Source organism: Cololabis saira, chromosome 15 (genome assembly GCF_033807715.1).
Source record: "Cololabis saira isolate AMF1-May2022 chromosome 15, fColSai1.1, whole genome shotgun sequence".
Taxonomy (NCBI): Eukaryota; Metazoa; Chordata; class Actinopteri; order Beloniformes; family Belonidae; genus Cololabis; species Cololabis saira.
The window spans coordinates 7,230,648-7,249,951 of record NC_084601.1 but is presented as its reverse complement, the minus strand read 5'-3'; the positions used below and the strand labels follow the sequence as shown (position 1 = coordinate 7,249,951).

At 37.0% G+C, this 19,304-nt stretch overlaps 2 protein-coding genes across 2 annotated transcripts; both read right to left on the bottom strand.

The window, feature by feature from the left end:
* Positions 1 to 2,018: 2,018 nt before the first annotated feature.
* Positions 2,019 to 14,052, bottom strand: krit1 (KRIT1 ankyrin repeat containing). Its single transcript, XM_061741798.1, has 17 exons — positions 13,862 to 14,052; positions 11,858 to 12,027; positions 10,821 to 10,974; positions 10,660 to 10,743; positions 10,442 to 10,571; positions 10,112 to 10,355; positions 9,013 to 9,128; positions 8,760 to 8,903; positions 8,482 to 8,638; positions 6,962 to 7,069; positions 5,733 to 5,889; positions 5,261 to 5,412; positions 4,197 to 4,363; positions 3,998 to 4,085; positions 3,692 to 3,898; positions 2,524 to 2,640; positions 2,019 to 2,339 (listed from the first exon to the last, which is right to left on the bottom strand). The coding sequence occupies exons 2-17, from the start codon at positions 11,957 to 11,959 to the stop codon at positions 2,250 to 2,252; spliced, it is 2,217 nt and encodes a 738-aa protein (XP_061597782.1). The 5' UTR covers positions 11,960 to 12,027; positions 13,862 to 14,052; the 3' UTR covers positions 2,019 to 2,249.
* A 2,650-nt stretch (positions 14,053 to 16,702) lies between these two features.
* LOC133461039 (protein rapunzel-like) lies at positions 16,703 to 19,044 on the bottom strand. Its single transcript, XM_061741797.1, has 2 exons — positions 18,953 to 19,044; positions 16,703 to 17,704 (listed from the first exon to the last, which is right to left on the bottom strand). Exon 2 carries the CDS (start codon positions 17,647 to 17,649, stop codon positions 16,963 to 16,965), a length of 687 nt encoding a protein of 228 aa, XP_061597781.1. The 5' UTR covers positions 17,650 to 17,704; positions 18,953 to 19,044; the 3' UTR covers positions 16,703 to 16,962.
* Positions 19,045 to 19,304: the final 260 nt, after the last annotated feature.

Genomic DNA, 19,304 nt, shown 5'->3' with positions numbered 1-19,304 from the left:
AATAATTTTTTGACATACAAACTAAAAATGTAATTAAATTAAAAGCTAAAGATATCTTACTATATTAGGAAAACCAAAATTACAAAATTCCACAATTGGTCAACTTAATGATTCTTATTGCTAAGTTTCACATTCATAAGGCAAAATTCTCCAAATCCTGTCCATCCTTAGTTCCCTTTAAAGTTGATTTCAAGATGTATTTTGAGACGATACAATTGATTAATAACAATAAATGTAATACCACTGTCAACCTCATAAAAGAAATGTTTATTGATATCTGAATGTATTGCCTTCCTATTATTATTTAGTTTAATTGTTAATGTCACGAACTACATGCACTTTATTGTAGTTTTTTTTGTGAATAGAATAATTTTATATTTTTTGGACTATGATGATGCCTATGTATGTTTGTGTTTTTATATTATTGAATTATGTCTGCCATTTATTTTAATGTTATTGTATTTTCTGAAATTGAAATAAAGTTTCATACAAAAAAAAAAGACCCATAAGGTTTTAAAACTGCGTTCACTTCTTCACCATCATTTTACTATCAGTAATTTAAGTCATATTCGTTAATAGGTTTTTAAAGTGAATATTATTCCTGCTTTCCCCGCATAGTCTTGTAAACCTCACAGAATTCTGCAGGTGAATGGTAAGTAATTCCAAAAAGCATCAATAATTGCATGGTTTTATTATTTCTAGATAAAAAACTTTTGATTATAAAGTATTTGCACTTGCTGACTATTTAGAGAAAACATGGGATAAACAAAAAAAAGTAACATATATGTGAAAATATCCATTCTGGGTTTTGTTGGGGAGAAGGAAATATTAAGTATTTTTATTTGATTTATTTATTTTGTTTTTCTGGTGTACATTGTGCAGCTCCCAATTAAGTGAGTGTGATATTGTATATTGATGATTTTCTGTTTCTGGTGTCTTATAATCCTGTAAGGGATGGGTCTTCAGACATGACACAAAAATAAAACTCATTCATTCATTCTAGATAATTGATATTTGCTTAGTTCAGCACAAAAGAATCTAAGCCTCGCAGTAGGAAGTTAATAGTCAGCTAACCATTGCGTCTCTCCTTTCTGTTCTTTATTCTCTGTCTGATCTCTCTCTTTTCTAATAATTGCTCTGGGTTCATGTTCTGGGTCTCTGGAAAGCGCCTAGAGACAACTATTATGCTATATAAATACAATTGAATTATCTTATCTTTTTTTGTCTTTTTTCTTGGAGGCCTTTACATTTGTCTTTAGATACCTACCTATGTTTTATAGTCTATGTTATGTCTATACACTGTAATGTGGTTGTGGTGGCCGTGTTAGGTACTATGGGAGTCCATAATACACAATATGTCATAGGAGGTGAAAAAAAAACAACAGGTAAATAACAAATTGATTTACCATGACAAGTTATCAACCAAAGCACGATTTGAAGAAGTTAAGATTCTCACTGACCCGGTCCTGCCACAGATCGCAGGATGTGTCCTCTTACTTTTGCAGAAAAGCTTCAAGCTAAACTTCCAAAAGTCGTATCTGCAGTTCATTGTTTTATGTGTCTATTTACGTGCCACGCAGGAAAACATTAAACACTTACTCCATCATCTTTTCAGTAAATTGCAGCTAGGTGAACACATGTGCATATAGCTACAGAAAAGTATCCAACCATGGTTCCATATGCGAGTTACACAACACAATACAAACAGGACAAAAAAGTCACCCGAGAGTCCAACATACTTTTGGAGTCTAATGAGGCATGTCATAGTGTTACTTAGTTTGAAAACTCACATTTCTGTGGAGGCTTTGTGCTTCAGATTGTTGTCATTTTGCAATATTCATCTTTCAAGCTCCTTGACTTTAGGAGTTTTGTTAGCCAGTACTTGAGTAAGGTTTAGGTTCACACCTCACAGGACTTCTAAGTCGAATAAAACTCATAAGATGATAGATGCTTTTCCAATATTTGTCAGACTAATGCGTCTAAACTGCAATTACCAACACATTCTGTTCATATGTCAATCAGAGGTTTATTAAAACAAGCATTAAATAATAAACATATTTACACAGAATCAAAACTCAACAGTATACATAAAATTCAATCATGATTTATATCAGTTAGCTTTTTGTTTTTTACAAATTGAGGCAGTTGTAGAGAGACCAACTCTCCCTCCAGAATTCCTGCAGTCAGGTGATGGTCAGCATGAAGAACCTGCGCTTGGGATTTGGCAGATGTGTTTCTTTCAACACTTTTCAGCCATATGCGTATTTATCTGTAGAACCTTTGTCATTTGGAGTCAAATGTCCACTCAGTTTCATCAAAAGCTTCACAATAAGGCCCGCCTGGAAAAATAATGAACATGAATGAATAAAAAGCAGTTCATTTATTTTTTTAAACACGCTGCATTTGAAACCTCACATCAGGCTAGTTTTAATAAACCTACTTTAGATATAAATCCTAATCTACCTAGATAAAATGCTTGAAACTAGAACCTTGTTGAATTTGATGACATCTAGGAGCAGTTACCTGTTTTGTGTGCACAATAAAATTCATTTTGTTGTCCCCACTGTGTATCTGGAAGTACTGGTCAGCATGTCCAAGCTGCCACATGAATGTGCAATACTCTAAACTGATGAGAAGAACCTGCAAGAGAGAACATTTACATAGCACATGTTCAATAAACCCACAAAACAAACCTGACATTCCATTAAGTGTTGGAAAAAAATACTTGTGGCTTTCAATTGACAGACCAAGGGCCAGTCCCAATCCCCCCCTAGTCCTACTTTTCAGCACTATCCCTAAATTTTGCGCATTCCCGTGAGGATAGTGGTGTCCCAATTCCTCTTTGCATCTAGGGCTAGTGTGTATGAATCTAGCCCTTCACAGCGAGGGATTTCAGATGCTGACTCGCTGACCGAGGGCCTGAGAAAATTTCCCAGAATGCTTTACGTCATCATTTGCAGACTGAATCAAACAAAAAAACATGGCGGACATTTCTTATTTTTTTGTGAATAAAATCAATATTTTGAGTTAGTTTCTGCATAAAAATGCATTTTGATTACATTTCTAGCGAGAAATATATATTTTACTTTCATAATATTCACTCAGTGAATGTACATAATCACTCATTTGCCCGTTGTTGCAAAGTCTTTTCAGATCTTGCCAGAATAAAGGCTGATTTATGGTTCTGCGTTACACCAACGCAGAGCCTACGGCGTAGGTTACGTGGCGACGCGTGCCGTACGCCGTAGGCTCTGTGTCGATTTAATGCGGAACCATAAATCAGCTCCCGACCCGGCGGCTCTTCTCATCCCGAAAACATCGCAGCAAATTTCTTAACAGGCGTTATTTGGATAAACTGAGCCCAGGTTGGGGATCTTAACGGTTAGTTTTACGCCTGAAAAAATATTAAAACTTAATAAAGTGGCATATTAACAGCACTACAGCTGAAATTAAAACAACTTCTAGCTCTGGGCTTCCTGATATGGTGTGACGTATGTGCAAACGTCACTACCAGTCACTTACGTACCCGAACGTAAACCACACAGTGAAGTAGCAAGTGGTGTCCCAATCCCTAGGGAACATTACAAGGGCCCTAAGGTTTGTGGCTTCATTTTTAGGGCTAGTGGTAGAAAGTAGGGGTGTTTTGGGATTGGCCCCAAACATTAAAAATCAAGGGTGCAGCAGAATGTACCTTGGTCTCCATATTCATGAGGTGCAGTCCCTTCGTGTTGACCCCGACATACACACGGATGACTTTGTGGTTGCTGGCACTGGCCTTGGTGTAAACCTGGCCCGTAAAAAACGCTGCTCCATAGGTCGGGATGTCCCAGCAGTTCTGCAGGAAGAGTCTCTGCAGATGGTGCATCTCTTTGCTCACTCCCTCGCTCGTGCTCAGGGCCTGTTCAGGAGGACAGGACAGACGGGAGGACGGGTCTACAGTCACTTCAGGGAGCAGCGTGATTTCATTTTAAGAATTGAACAAGAAATACAAGTGTACCTTGTATTCATGAAGAATCCTGTTGGTCCAGTGGTAAGCTTTGCTTTTCACTTTTGATATTGGTAAAATTGACTTCAGGTTTTCCTCGCTGTTTGTTTTTAATCAATTAAAAGAGAAAAATGGTGTGAATTGAAAATGTAAAAAGCTCAATTTAAGATTTTGGTGTGACATATGATTTTCAATGAAAACAAGATCTTACTTGAGGAAGCCTTGCTTGTGTTTCTTGCTCTCATAATTGCCATAGATGATCTGCAGGAGGAGGCTGGCCAGTGTGATCAGCTTGCTGTCTGGAGCTGGAAAGAAACCCTTCAGGAGGCAGTGACGAGCCTCGTCGAACAGAATGAGGATGGCCAGTGGATCTTCCACCTGAAGTAAAAGATTAAGTGGCCGAGTCAAGACGTTTACAGACAACCTATAAATCTTTGGCTTTCCGAACAAATCAAAACCTTTAAACATAAACCTTTTTTTCTAAATACAAGCAGTAGTCGAGTTGTACAAAAAATAAAAAATAAAAATCAGGGGGGATGGTGGATTTTATCATATGGGGAGAGATAATTTGTGCTGATTACAAATAATATAATACATTACAAATAATAGCAGTGACCAAAACACCTGCAGAAATACTGCAGGAATGACATAGCAGCAGTTAAATGCAGCCTTCTGTAAGCTTTAAATATCCACTGGGCTTACATCAAATACATCAAAACACAACAATAAAAAACACTTTTCTGAACTTATCAATATGACTCTGTCCTTCACAGGATAAGTAACATGGATCACTGCAAAAACTCTAAATCTTAACAAGAATATTTGTCTTATTTCTAGTAACAATGCCTCATTTTAGTAAAAGAATCTCATTACACTTAAAACAAGACTCATCACTGGAAAAAACAACAATTTTCACCTGTTTCAAGTAGATTTTCACTTAAAATAAGTAGAAAAATCTGCCAGTGGAACAAGATTTTTTTGCTTGTAATAAGAAGATAAATCTTGTCCCACTGGCAGATTTTTCTACTTATTTCAAGTGAATATTTACTTGAAACAGGTGAAAATTGTCGAATAAGTTATTTTTCTGGTGTTATTTTTCTGGTGATGACTCTAAATGTTGAAATAGCAGTAAAACCACATTCATTGATGAAATAACATAAGGGATGGAAAGGAGGGATGGCAGTTTTACAGGGGGATGATTTGGACCCTTTTTATTTCAGGAGGGATGCCATCCCCCCTCATACCCCCTCAACTCGAGTACTGAATACAAGATACCTTTTTCTCAGCATCAAGATGCAGTCGGACATCCCTGCGAAGGAAGAGCTGAGGCGTTTCTCTTTGAGGATCCAGGACGGTCAAGTCCGTGACGATCTCTGTCCAGATGCGAAGGTGCTGCAGAGGCTTGTGGTACGGTTTCAACTGCAGGTCTGACACAACGATAAAACACCATTCTTCTTCTCATGTTGCAACAATAACATTTCTAATATGCTGGAAGTGTATATACCAGTACACTGTAAACCTAATGGCAGCAAATTAAAAACAAAGTGGTATTGAGCCTGAAAGCTGAAATAACATGTCATGTGCATGCCAGGATGAATGTTTTCCCAGCAGAGCACTGCTTTAAACATGGAGAAGCACTGTTGTTCACTAATCTTATGGCTGAAATAAAAGCGCATCTCCACTGAAGTTGAGTGGGCAGACAAAAACATACATGGCGGTCCCCTATGCGCTGAACATTGACACTCACGGAGGTTCTCCGAGCAGATCCAGATGGTGAAATACTGCTGGGTCTCCTGTGAAAGCCGCATCCCCTCCATTATCTGCTGCACCGTTGTGTTGTTGCCATGTTTCAGCTCCACGGAGCGATAGGAGCCGTCCATGCGATAGATGCGCACCTTCTCATACTGTGGAAAACACAAACAGAAAATTAACAGTCAAACAGATATGAGCCATCTGCTCCCCTTTTCATTAAATATTCATTATTATCCGTCAATAAAATTAACATTTTTCAAACATGTTTATTTATGTTCAAATTTAAAAATGATATACAAGATCTTCCTTCTTCTTTTCATAATTTCTTTTGTGTTAATTCCGATATTCATTCTTATGCCACAAGGCACAAAGATGATTTTAATTTACCGTTTTGTAGAACATGGAAACATCAATCTTCCCCCACTTGTGGAATTCACTCAATAAATCTCTTAAATCATCACCATCCTTGCCAATATTTAAAAAAAACATTTAAAGAACTTTCTTATTGTTTCATCTTTGTACTGTTTATTATTTAATCTGAGTTACATTTTCTTTTGTGTTTTTTTTTTTACTCCCCCTTGTGTAGCTTTTGTTTTGTTTTTTATTCATATATGGAAAGGATTCTATAGAAGCCACCAGGCTTCTTCCTTTCCTTGCATTTATTTCAATGTTTTTACATTTATTGTTCAATTTGTCTTATATTGCTAAATAAATAAACTAAACTAACTAAGAAACTAAACTAAACTAAAAATAAAGCCACTTGCTATTTAAAATCTACACTACACCTCCAATTGTGCTTGATGAAACAGCACCATCTAGAGTGCCGTTTGATGTGAGTTTCACATTGATTCATATTTCCCTCAAATATTTATATACTTACAACACATTACATTACAACACACATTACAACACATTTTATACCATAAAAGTCAAATTAGCATCTGTAAAAACATTCTTTAAAGAGAGGTGCACCGGCTTGACAAGCAAAGCAACAAAAAGCTTACAAGGACAGATTTATCCGTCTACTGTAAAAGCTCTCGTAAGATAAAATTAACGGAATGCCAAGCAATATATTATTGGATCAGACGGACAAAAATAACTATTGTAAGGCCCATGTTAACTTGCTGTGCGTTGCTATCAAACTGCTAAATCCCCTAAAACATTTTTTTTTTCCCACAGCCTGATTTTCAGTACAGATAATATGAGAGGAGCTGTGAGACTCACTGGCTTGCTGATGGCCTGCTGCAGAAGTTTGATTGTTTCCTCCCATTCATTCTGCTTGTTCTCCTCACACACCTGCAGAGGGGATCTCTTCTGCTGGTCCTCTATGTGCTTGTTTAGGGAGAAACAATGTCAAAATGGAACAGTAATTAACTAATGCTTTAATTGCATTATGGCTTTTTTAATATTTAAAGTGTGATATACTGTAATTCCATTACATTTCTAAAATAACTCAATAATGCACACATCAAACCTTTACAAAATCTTATTCAATGAACTTAAGAATGGATTTAGTTTAAAATTAGCTAATTTAAACCATAAAGTAACCAGGAAAACATAGTATAGCATTTGCCTTTTCATTTGCAAAATGTAAATAGTAGCTATAGTTGCATTTTATCAAAGATAATGTATGCTTCATTATAGGGGTGTAACAATATATCGTGCCACGAAATTTTGCGATACAAAAACATCACGATACGTGTCGTGGAGGTGACAAACTATCGCGATATTGGATTATTAATATTAATAGCTTATATTGTGTAGACTAGTAACGCGCAGCGTATTTTTGCCGACCGCGCCTCGACCCGCGGACAAAAAAAATAAAAAATCTTCCTCCCCTCAGAAGAAAGTAGTACCGTTTTGGTCCCGATCACGGGACTCTTGCAGGGTTTTGAGCTCTGAACTTTTACTGATGTAAGGCTGGTGTAGAGTTAAGCCTTACCTTATTAAATTAAACCTTTTTAGTAGGATAAACACGGGGACAACTTCTGCTGAGTTCCAGTGTACTTTAATGTCCCTCAACAGTGTAGGATTTTAGAACATCAACACAGCACCTAGTGCCGTACTGTGGCGTATCACTCCGCCCAATCTAAAACAGACTAATCACTACAGATAAACTGACTAGTGTCATTATAGTCCCTGATTTACATCAGAATATAAAGAATATATTTATGAAATAATGAACCCTGAATTACCAAAATAACCTTCTTAACAAAAATAAATCTCCTCTTACACTTATAAGGTGAGCATGAATCAATCTGTTTTATGATGTAAAATTGTATGTATTTATTTACTTATTTCATTTTAGTTGTTAAATTTATGGAAAAGAAAAAAGTCAAATCATAAAGGAGAGAAACTATTCAGTTTGTGGCTAAATATTTGTACTTGTATGAAACTGAAGATGCATAACGCAAACCTGACATTTACTTTTAGTTCAGTTTGTGGAAAATGGTTGGCCTGGCTTTCTCTTTAAAACGTAACAGTAACAGCAAACGTACAGTATTGTTTTGTATTTTGTGTCTTTCAAATAAAAGACCATTTTTCCAGTCATATGTTCCTCATTCAAGGTTGTAAAAAAAAAATACTGCTATAATATTGTATCGTATTGTTATCGTGACCTCAATATCGTGTATCGTGTATCGTATCGTGAGATTAGTGTATCATTACACCCCTACTTCAATATCAACATATGAATCCATAAAAATAAAGAAGAGGAGGAAAACCCAGATTGTTGGCTGTCCTACCCGGTCGATGTCGGGGTGCTGCAGCAGCAGCTGCACGATTTCAACGTGGCCTCCTCTGGCTGCAAAATGCAGCGGGGAGCTGAGCTGGCCGTTCAGCAGGTTGGGATTACAGTTACCTTTCTCAAGCAACAACTTGCTCGCCTCCACTTTACCATGCCTGGATGGAAACACATACACCTCAAACTTAACACAAATTCATCTTATATGGGACACAATTAAACCTAAGAAAATAACTTCTAGACGCTTCTTTCTTAGGGACTGAGATGAGTCAGACTCACCAGCAGGCGTAGTGAATAGGAGCCCAGTGATCGCTGTCCAGCTGTTTGACTGAAAACCCGCTGTCAAGAAGCTTAGAAAGCAGCTCTGTGTCTCCCTCACAGGCGCTGCGGTGCAGAGGAAAATCATCCACCCACTGGTGTTCACTATTAACAACAAGAGTTTGAGGTGGGGGAGGTGAGTTAACACACAGAGGAGCAGAAGTCAATTGTAGATCACAATGACAGTGTAGTTAATGTAAGAATAAACCCTCACTTTTCTTCTGTCAAACAATTGGGGCCATGTTGCCACTTCTCCCTATTGGGGATCTGGATTTTTGAGTAATCAGGTGCTCCAAGCCCAAAGTACGGGTTGATGATAACTTTGTCCACCTGTGGACAAAATGGAATGAGGGAATTCAAATTTCAGTACAAAGAGAGTTAAGCCGGGCAGACACTGTGTGATTGTCGGCTCGTTTTGAACTGATTTTCCACTCGTGCGACTATTTTTTGGATCGGGCCAGATTTGGACCCAATCGTTGCTCGTGCCTCGTGCAGTGTACGTGGGGTAACGACGAGAGATTAACACCTCACGACGAGAGATAAACACCTCACGACGAGCTCCCGATCACAAATCGTGAGGTCGCAAGAAAATCAAGCGTGTTTGAAATCCTGGTGGAAGGAATCGCAAGTTGAAGCACCTACGACCCGATTGGACTCATCCTTTCACAGAGAGCATGCACAATCTCTGATGTCACGTCAAAAACTATTATTTCTAGTTTAAAGTGTTGCAAATTTACATTACAAATCATGTTTTAATAGCAGAAAAAAAAGACCCACGTCTGCCCAGCCAATTCCTTGTCCAATAACGACGTTGTCTCATCTTTTTTCATTTATCGCCACACAGAATGGCACAAATTGCTCAAGGCTGATTTATGGTTCCGCGTTACACTAACGCAGAGCCTACGGCGTAGGGTACGTCGTCGATTTAACGCGGAACCGTAATTCAGTTTTAAGGCAGCAGGTTTGTTTTTGCTGAGCATCTTTGGTGTCTCCCACTTCCGGGTTCCTCTTCTTCCACTTCTTTTTGAAGTTGCAGTTCCAGTAACAGAAGTCCGACGTGAGGATTATGATCGTATAGTGTGAGCAGACGGAGCATCAGAGCATCGGGTCGTACAGTGTGAGACCATAAATCATGGACTGTGAACTTTTAAACTCAGCGATCTAGTCGTGCAGTTTGAGATGGGGCTGAATTAAACGATTTAAAATATTGCACAGTGTATGCCCAACTTTAAAGGTTCAAGTGGCAAAAAAAAACAAACAAATACTTTTCTGCATTATAGGATAATATACTGTAATATGGTGAGATCTCTTACCCGATTGGTGTACTGCAGATCCGAGCCATATAATGGATTGAGGACGCACATGTCTGCCTTCTCCAGGGACATCATCTTACTCTTGATTTCCAGAGCGGTGTAGCCCATGTGCAGGTCCTCGTCGCTCAGCTTCCCCTCGTTGCTGTAGGCCGGGTTGCTCACGTTGGTCTTCACTCGCTCAACAGGTGCCGGCCTGAAGAGAGCCGGGATGGCGTGAGGAACAGTGTGCTGTTCTGCCAACCATCTGTGGAGGTCAAAAGAGACAAAGCTGAGGTCGGTTTTTGTCCAGATCCTGAACAAGAGTACCATATGTAACAGACGTGTCCTCACTTGTCTAAGGCCAGGAGCATCTTGGAGGTTGTGGAGCAGAAGTGGGGGCTGGTTTCACTGCACACACGCATGATATCCTGGAAGCAGTAAAAACTGGGGCTCCCAGGGTTGTGGATTGGTTTGCTATTGTCTGTTCAGAAGGACTCGTAAATCTACTGCACGTACAGCAAAAACTGTACTTCATGAAATCAGTTTTGTACAAGATATTTTCTGCTCACCCTTAACACTGACTGGCACCACAAAAAGAGATGCTTCTTTCCCTCCATAGTCGCCTTCAAGAGCAATCTTCACCACACGCTTTCCTGCAAACCACAATGATTCAGATCAAACTTCCAGATGGGGTTATATCAGTCATTGTGTGAAGATGTCTCAGTCTCACCGGTGATGCCTGGGTTATTGGAGATGGGTCTCAATGTGTCTTCCACATAATCTAGGATAGATTTGGATTTGTCCCCTGTTTTGATCTTTGTTGCCAGAAGGACTTTTTTTCTTTTCTTCTCCTTCCCCTCTAAAGGCACTTCTTTCAAAAGGATCTTTGCATGCAGAGAAAAAAATATAAATGTGAATTTTAAAACTCTTAAAAAAGGCATTGTTAGTTCTGGTAGCTGTTCTCATTTTTCTAAACATTGATTATTCATTGAATACTGTGTCAAGGTGTAACTGATAATTGCCCTATTGGACAGGTAAATTGTACTTTATTTTTATTTTAAAAGTAAGTTTTCCTCTGTATATGGGTCAATGACGTGACGCCTATATTTTCTGAAAAACAGATTTTTTTTCAATTCAAAAAAGGTTTAAATGGATAAAACCTGTCCCACATATGGACTCACTTGAAATTTACAAAAGAATACTAGTTATTTGAAATTTTGTTGTTCTAAGCGTCAAAATGTCATGTGGTGCGACCGTCCGACCATGACTCTTGTTTTGAAAACCTTTTTTGAAATCAGTCTAAATGTATTTAAATCAATCTTCTGCCCTATCTGGCATGATTTCCAAAATGTCTTGTAGTGTGTAAGATATACACATTTGTATTTATATTTCCATCATAATATACAAACAAAGTTTGACTGATGATGTCCATTTTATGAAATATCATGTGGTGCGACCATTAAAATAACAACCATTTTTGTATAATACTGAAAAAGATGTCAAGATGTTAAGAAAATTAATTTATTTTAATATGAATCACGTTTGCACCACATGGCCTTTTTTTAGCTAGTGCCAATTCATCTTGACAAAAAACTAAATTTAAAATTTTTATATGAATGTATGTGTACACAACATTCTTAATGTTTGAACTACTGCAAATAGATTTTTTTTATTATTATTTTAAAAATGACCTGTTGAAAATCCTTATTCGTCATTGACCCATATACAGTAGTATTAATTTGACTAGGAAAAAAAAATGTCACACACCTCGTAGGCTTTGGGTCTGTATTCCTTAGAGCTGAGGCTCACTTGATTCTTTGGACGAATGACAGCGACGAACACATCTTCAAGGCTGTCCTCGTTGCCCATCCTGCTGTCCTTTCCTTAGACTCTGGGAAACATCCAACACGGAGGCCAAATACTGTGGAGAGACATGCCTGAAACAACAGATCACACTTCAATTAAAGCTGACCCATTACACATTTTGACACAATATTAAACAAAACTATAATTGATTTATGCTTTGACAGGTTTTTTTTTCTACCATTCTGACCATTTGTTAGCTTCTTTTAGATTTTATTTCCTTATCTTAGAGCAGTGGTCTTCAACCCCCTGTCCTGCATGTTATATTTTTCACTGCTTCAGCACCCCGATACAAATGACTGTGTCATTAACAGACTTGTGCAGACCTGGATGACAACCTGATGACGACCATTCATTAGAATCAGGTGTGATGATGCAGGGAAACATGTAAAACATGCAGGACAGAATCAGAAAGAAGTTTATTGCCAAGTAGTTTAACACACACAAGGAATTTAGTGTGGTGATTGGTGATTGGTTTATTTTTCGGCAAAAGAAATGTTGTTTTTTTTTTTTTTTTCTTTCCTTTTCATCTTGTTCTGTACAAGCCGAAATAAAGATTCATAACATAACAATACAAAAGAACATATAATATTAAAAGAAAAAAAATGTACAACATGTTGGTTTTAAAGTGCCGGAGTAATGGGGATATGATGGTGTAATAATGCAGGGAAACATGTAAAACATGCAGGACAGGGTTGGAGACCACTGTCTTGGAAAAATCATACAAAAACCTAAAATCTCCTTTACATTACCTTTAAAGAACAGATTGTAATCCTGATTTCTGTATTAAATGTAGCCAAGAAGAAGGAACTATATTACACTGCCTATGGAGTTGCCCCAAAATTAAAAAATTCTGGGAAAAAGGTCATACAAACTGTATCTGATATTATCTCTATCAAACTGCCAGTCTGCCCTCGGGTATTTATCTTAGGACTATTTTCAGATGAGTTAGGAGTGTCCGGTGCGAATAAAAAGATTGTCATTTTGTGCTAAACTTCAGGCTAAACACTGAACACTGAACCTCCCGTAGTTAAACATTGGTTTAACAGTCTTTCCAACGTTCTAGCCATAGAGAAGTTAACCTGCCACCAAGGGGAAAATACAGAGTTTCTTTAAGTTATGGGGACATTTTATTAAATATCTTGAAAGTCACCAATCAGGAAGTGTATAAAGAAAATGGAATATTCAACACATCAGCTCTATAGGAAACGCAGGGTCATATTTTTTTTTAATTTATTTATTTTATTGAATTTTCATTTATTCATTTATATATTTTTTCAGTAGTTATTGGTTTTGCCTTTTCTTTTCTCTATGAATGTGGACATGTAAATCATCATTAATGAATATGTCATGTTAAATCTGAAAACCCAATAAATCTAATTTTCAAAAAAAAAAGAACAGAACGTAAAGACCAAGGGTTAATACCAAATATATACATAATCTTTATCAACATTTTGATGATGTATTTTTAAATGAGAGAATGAGGCACAGCAGTGATGCTCTAGTTAAGTGTTGTTAAATCTGCATTTATTCATTTAAGCCGTCAGCAAAAATCAACACATTGGTAGAAGCTTCCTGCAGCTTTTACAAATGTGAGTGAATAGCTCACTTTGATATATTTTGTTGGTTACACAATCATTGTTTCACACACTCGTATTCAACAAAAGCAAAAGTTGAGTTCACAGGAAGGTCACGCCCCGGAAACTGAAGTCTGTAAACTTTAAACTGTTATTCTGAAACTGTCAAATATTCTTTACTTTACGCTATATTTCGTGTTTCCACATGCGTCACATGTCGACATATTTTCTCCTGTAGAAGCAGCGCAGTGTTGTAGTTTAGTAATGAAGCAGCAGCTGTAGCCGCCGCTACAGCCCCAGCTCTTTTCCGCTCCAGGCAGCCGCAACTTACCGAAAGAGACGCGACTTCTCCTCCAGCAGACCCGACACCACCCGTCTCGGCTTTATGGGTGTTTAAAACAGTTCAAAGCTAAGGGACTTGCTCCAGGTCTGCCCTCGGAGCAGTGTTTGGATATTGAGGTAGTTCCAGGCCTTTAATGCGGGGCTGGGCTGCAGAAGAGTCTCTGGCAGCTGCACGACAGAGGACTCTGCTGGTGAGGTGGACTCATAGGCGGAATCACTCACGGGAGGACTCCAGGCGGATTTATGGTTCCGCGTTACACCAACGCAGGGCCACGGCGTAGGTTACGCGGCGACGCGAACCTTACGCCGTACGCTACGCCCTCGGTTTAACGCGGAACCATAATTCAGGCTTCAGTACTACAGGGTAAATATCCCCATAGGTTCAATGTTTACACTGGAAATATCAAGCGTAGGTTAAAATATGCCCAAACTGAACTGGTTGCCTGAGTAAGTAAGACATATACAAATTTTAAAAAATTTTTAAAAAAGCAACACTTAATCAATTGAAATAAATAAATATATATATGTATATGTGTGTGTACGTGTATACAGGACTGTCTCAGAAAATTAGAATATTGAGATAAAGTTCTTTATTTTCTGTAATGCAATTAAAAAAACAAAAAAGGCCTTCCATTCTGGAAATCAACTGAAATATTGCAAGCATTTTATTATTTTAATATTGCTGATTATGGCTTACAGTTTAAGATTAAGATTCCCAGAATATTCTAATTTTTTGAGATAGGATATTTGAGTTTTCTTAAGCTGTAAACCATGATCAGCAATATTAAAATAATAAAAGGCTTGCAATATTTCAGTTGATTTGTAATGAATCCAGAATGTATGAGATTTTTGTTTTTGTAATTGCATTACAGAATATCACAATATTCTAATTTTCTGAGACAGTCCTGTATGTGTGTGTGTGTGTGTGTGTGTGTGTGTGTGTGTGTGTGTGTGTGTGTGTGTGTGTGTGTGTGTGTGTGTGTGTGTGTGTGTGTGTATATAATATATATTCTATATCATTGATTTTTACTGTCTGCATTACTTTTATACTTTTATTTCCTACATTGCTTTTATTCTATATCATTGCACCTAAATGCTTTTATATGATCATCTTTATCTCTTATTCTTATTTGTTGTTATTTTTATCTTTGTATTTTTCATTTGTTCTTACCATGTCTATATTTAATAATGTTTTTTTACTGCTGTGAAGCACTTTGCTGCCAGTAATACACACTGTCACATTGCACCTGCTGCACAGTGTGTGTGACCTACGACTCAGTGCATTACTTTTACTTTTTTATATTCAACATTGCTTTTATCCTATCCTAGTAATTGTTCTATAAAGGAACTTAGAACTGAATTCTGTATTATATCATTGCACCTAAATGTTTCTATATGATCACATTTATCTTTCATTTTTATTTGCTATTATTGTTTATTTCTCTATTTCTCATTGTTCTTAACATGTCTATATTCCTACTGTGAAGCACTTTGAGCTGCAATTCTTGTATGAAAGGTGCTATACAAATAAAGTTTATTATTATTATTATTATATATAATATTATATATATAATGTGTGTGTATATATATATATATATATATATATATATATATATATATATGAGGTCTGCTCCAACTGTCAGCTCCTTTAAATCAGGGTTAAAAACATTACCGTTTACTCAAGCGTACTCCTAAATTAAACTTACCTGCTGTATTCTCCTGCCCTTATTTTTAACAGCTTGTGCTTTTTATTATTTTACTTCTTTTCTTATCATCTTACTCTTATTTGTTATTTACTGTCTAATTGTGTCTTGTCGCTTTTAATGTCAATGTAAAGCACTTTGAATTACCTTGTGTTGAATTGTGCTATATAAATAAATTTGCCTTGCCCATATAATTACACTGACATTTCTGTCAAAATTATGTTTTTACTGATATTTGGTAAGTTTTTTTCTGTCACAAACAGGTTTATTTTACAACGTACCTAGTAGCAACAAGATAGTTTAGCAATGTTGCTAGGCAACCAATAGCATTTAAGGAAGTTGTTTCATCAGCACAAACAAGTTCTGAAAAATATTTTGTGTGGAGCCCCACTGTCACGCCGATTAGCCAGGGATCTATTGTCAGTTCAAGCTGCTCACCATGCTTTACATTTATGCAAAACTTTCTCTTTCACATCTCTTTATGCTTCCTTTGTGTATCAGTAGGTAACAGGGTTTCCTCGGGCCCATCCAGAGCCCAGGAGCCCCAAAATGTCAATTAAGTACAATTCTGAGAAGCCGGGTTGGCTGTTGTCCTTGATTTTAGTCCAAATACCTAAGCTAAATAATGAACAGCTCATTATTAGTTAGTCTTTGTGAATAATCCAAGATAAATAACCTGATTTAAAAAATATGTCAAACTATTTGAATCGTTTAAAAAAGTTTTTTTTTTTTCTTAACTTCAAAATTCTGAATTTATCCTGGAATGCAACAGGATTCTTTATACATTTTCAAGGTTGTGATCACAAGAAACTGCATCCTTTACTTATAGTTATGCAAGAAGGATATTAAGGTTTAATGACAATACGGTTACACCTCCATTTAACCAGTTGGTTCCATTTGTTCAAGTTTGTTAGTCCAGTTGATGCTTACTTCTTAAATAAATCTTGATATGCCTGCATTTTCTCAAATTATTTCTCAATAAATCTTATTCTCATTTCTCAATAAAACGTATTTGAGTTATTAGTACAGTTTAAACCATTTGAACCTGGGATCAATTACACATTTTATATTTATGCTATACATGTTGGTTGTCCACACTTGAACTAAAATAAAAATGCTCAAAAACATAACCATCCAATGTATTTATTTTATTTATGGTATTGTATAAAACTTCAGCATTGATTGATTTTGACACAAAGCAAGGTCAAGCTGTAGTAGACACTGAAAATAAAACACATTCAATACAATAATGAAACTACAGCCACACAAACTTTGGTTGAAGCTTATGCTGACATAATAAGTGCTGGCAATAATAGTTTTGATTTTATGTATATTTTATTACTATACAAGTAGTTTTTTTACACAGACATTACCTGCCGGACAACGTTCAGTGTGATTTGTCTTTGCACTGACTGAGAACTTCCTGCATCTTGTCCTGGATGTCTATCACCCGTTGAGCCCACTTCTCTCGCACCTCATCTTCATCATCCTCTGTGACTGTTGTGTAGCCCATCAGAGCAATGAGACCCATGTGAAACAAGTGAGCAATGTGAGAACAGCGATGCTCCATGATTTCCCGGTCACCATCACAGTTGTCCAGGTACACCTTCAGCAGAGGTCTTCCAAAGAGTGAGCCTGTACCCATCACACCGCGGTAGTAAACATCCAGGCTCATGTCGGACTTGTCTCGCTCATAAATCTTTTCAAAGGTCTCCATGTAACGCTGAGAGTTGTCTGGATCCTTCTTCACTTGTGCCACCATGCTGTTGAAGGCGTTGTATTGGTGCTTGATGTACTCCTCGTACTTTCCATAGGTTTCGTTCACCTCATCGATGCGGACCTTCTTCAGACATTCTTGGTTCTTTTGGGAGATGCTCTCCAATTTCTTGTGAATGGCTTGGAAGTCCTTATCTAGAGGGTGGCCCTCCTCATCCGTGAGGCCCTTGCGAGCCACTCCGACCAGCGAGGAGACGATGCCAAAGATGGGGTCGATGGAGGAGGCGAAGGAGGACACCTTCTCCACACACTGCAGAACTGTGACTGCAGTTTTTTTGATTTGTTTACCGTCAGCCATCACTTCTGGGGGTTTTTTGCCACATTAAAATCCGCACACAGAGTGCGTCTGGAGGCTGCAGAGTTTAAAAGAGAAAAAGAATTACACCTCAACACATGAAATCTCTATTTTGCTTAGCAGACTCAGTGCTGGAGCAGATCTTTGTTCCATCTAAAAAAAAAGTGCTTTATTTTCTGTAATGCAATTAAAAAAAAACAAAAATGTCATACATTCTGGATTCATTACAAATCAACTGAAATATTGCAAGCCTTTTATTATTTTAACATTGCTGATTATGGTTTACAGTTTAAGATTAAGATTCCCAGAATATTCAAATTTTTTGAGATAGGATATTTGAGTTTTCTTAAACTGTAAGCCATAATCAGCAATATTAAAATAATAAAAGGCTTGCAATATTTCAGTTGATTTGTAATGAATCCAGAATGTATGACATTTTTGTTTTTGTAATTGCATTACAGAAAATCACAATATTCAAATTTTCTGAGACAGTCCTGTATTGTCACTGAATGGCCCTACCACTTAGTAGATTATTAGTTTATTTTACTTATTTATTCAACACATCTAATCAATATCAAAAGTAGGAAAAATAGGAAAACACATATAAAAAGGCCTCTGCTTAATCTGTCTAATTTGACACACAGTTCTAAGGCATTTTCCCTTAATTTGACAAACATAGAGGAAGATCAGTGGCATCTGAACAACAGAAAATAGGTAAAACTCAACTCCCTAAAAAAATTTATGTTTTTTTTTGGTCTTTTGTAAACCGACAAGTGGTTTATAATCCAAGACCTGCAGCTGAAATCTTTAGGATGGACAATTTACAGAATGTACCCTTTTTAAGATATTTTAAATATATCTTAAATGTTAGGCAATAGCTATTTTAATTTCTCAGGCTGTTGATTAAAATCAAATGCTAGAGCATATTTTACATAGTTGTGACATTAATCATCATCCCTTTCAATCTTGTCCTGCTGGAACAATTACTCAGGAATAACAGTGGGTGTGTTTTCATTAACAAGTCAAACTGGAAACACATACATGGTTACAAGTCCTGACTTTTTACGTATCACTAGCTACGTATTATTTTAGCATCATAAAATGAACTCTGGTAACCGTTTCATTGCCATTATTAAATTAAATTAAGGTTTTGTTTTCAAGCTTGTTCCCCATTTCCTCATTCTCAGCCACTAATACATGAATAACCAGTCAATTGACTCCCTGATCCAGCTTTTACACAGATTTTAAACATCCATCAAATTAGACATTACAGACTTCAGAGGTAATCAGTATGTAGTCTACTCACCAAAGATATACGTTGGTATCTCTGTTTATTGTGGCCGTCTGACTTCTGTCTCCACCATTTTCCACCCCAGTCAAATAAGGACCGCCCCTCCCTGCCAAATAAGGAGCGAACACCAGGAAGTGACTCACTCATGCTTGATGCTGATTGGCTGAGGGACTTCCTGCAAGTGCACAGTGGTTGGGACTCCTCAGAGCAGTGGATACAACAAAAATAAGAAATCACAAAAATAAGAAAAATAGAGAAACATATGTTCTCATCAACAAAGCATATTTTACATAAACATATTTACATTTTTTCAAGTAACAAAATAACATTTGAACCATTTTTCAGATTTTTTCAGTTATTTTATTGT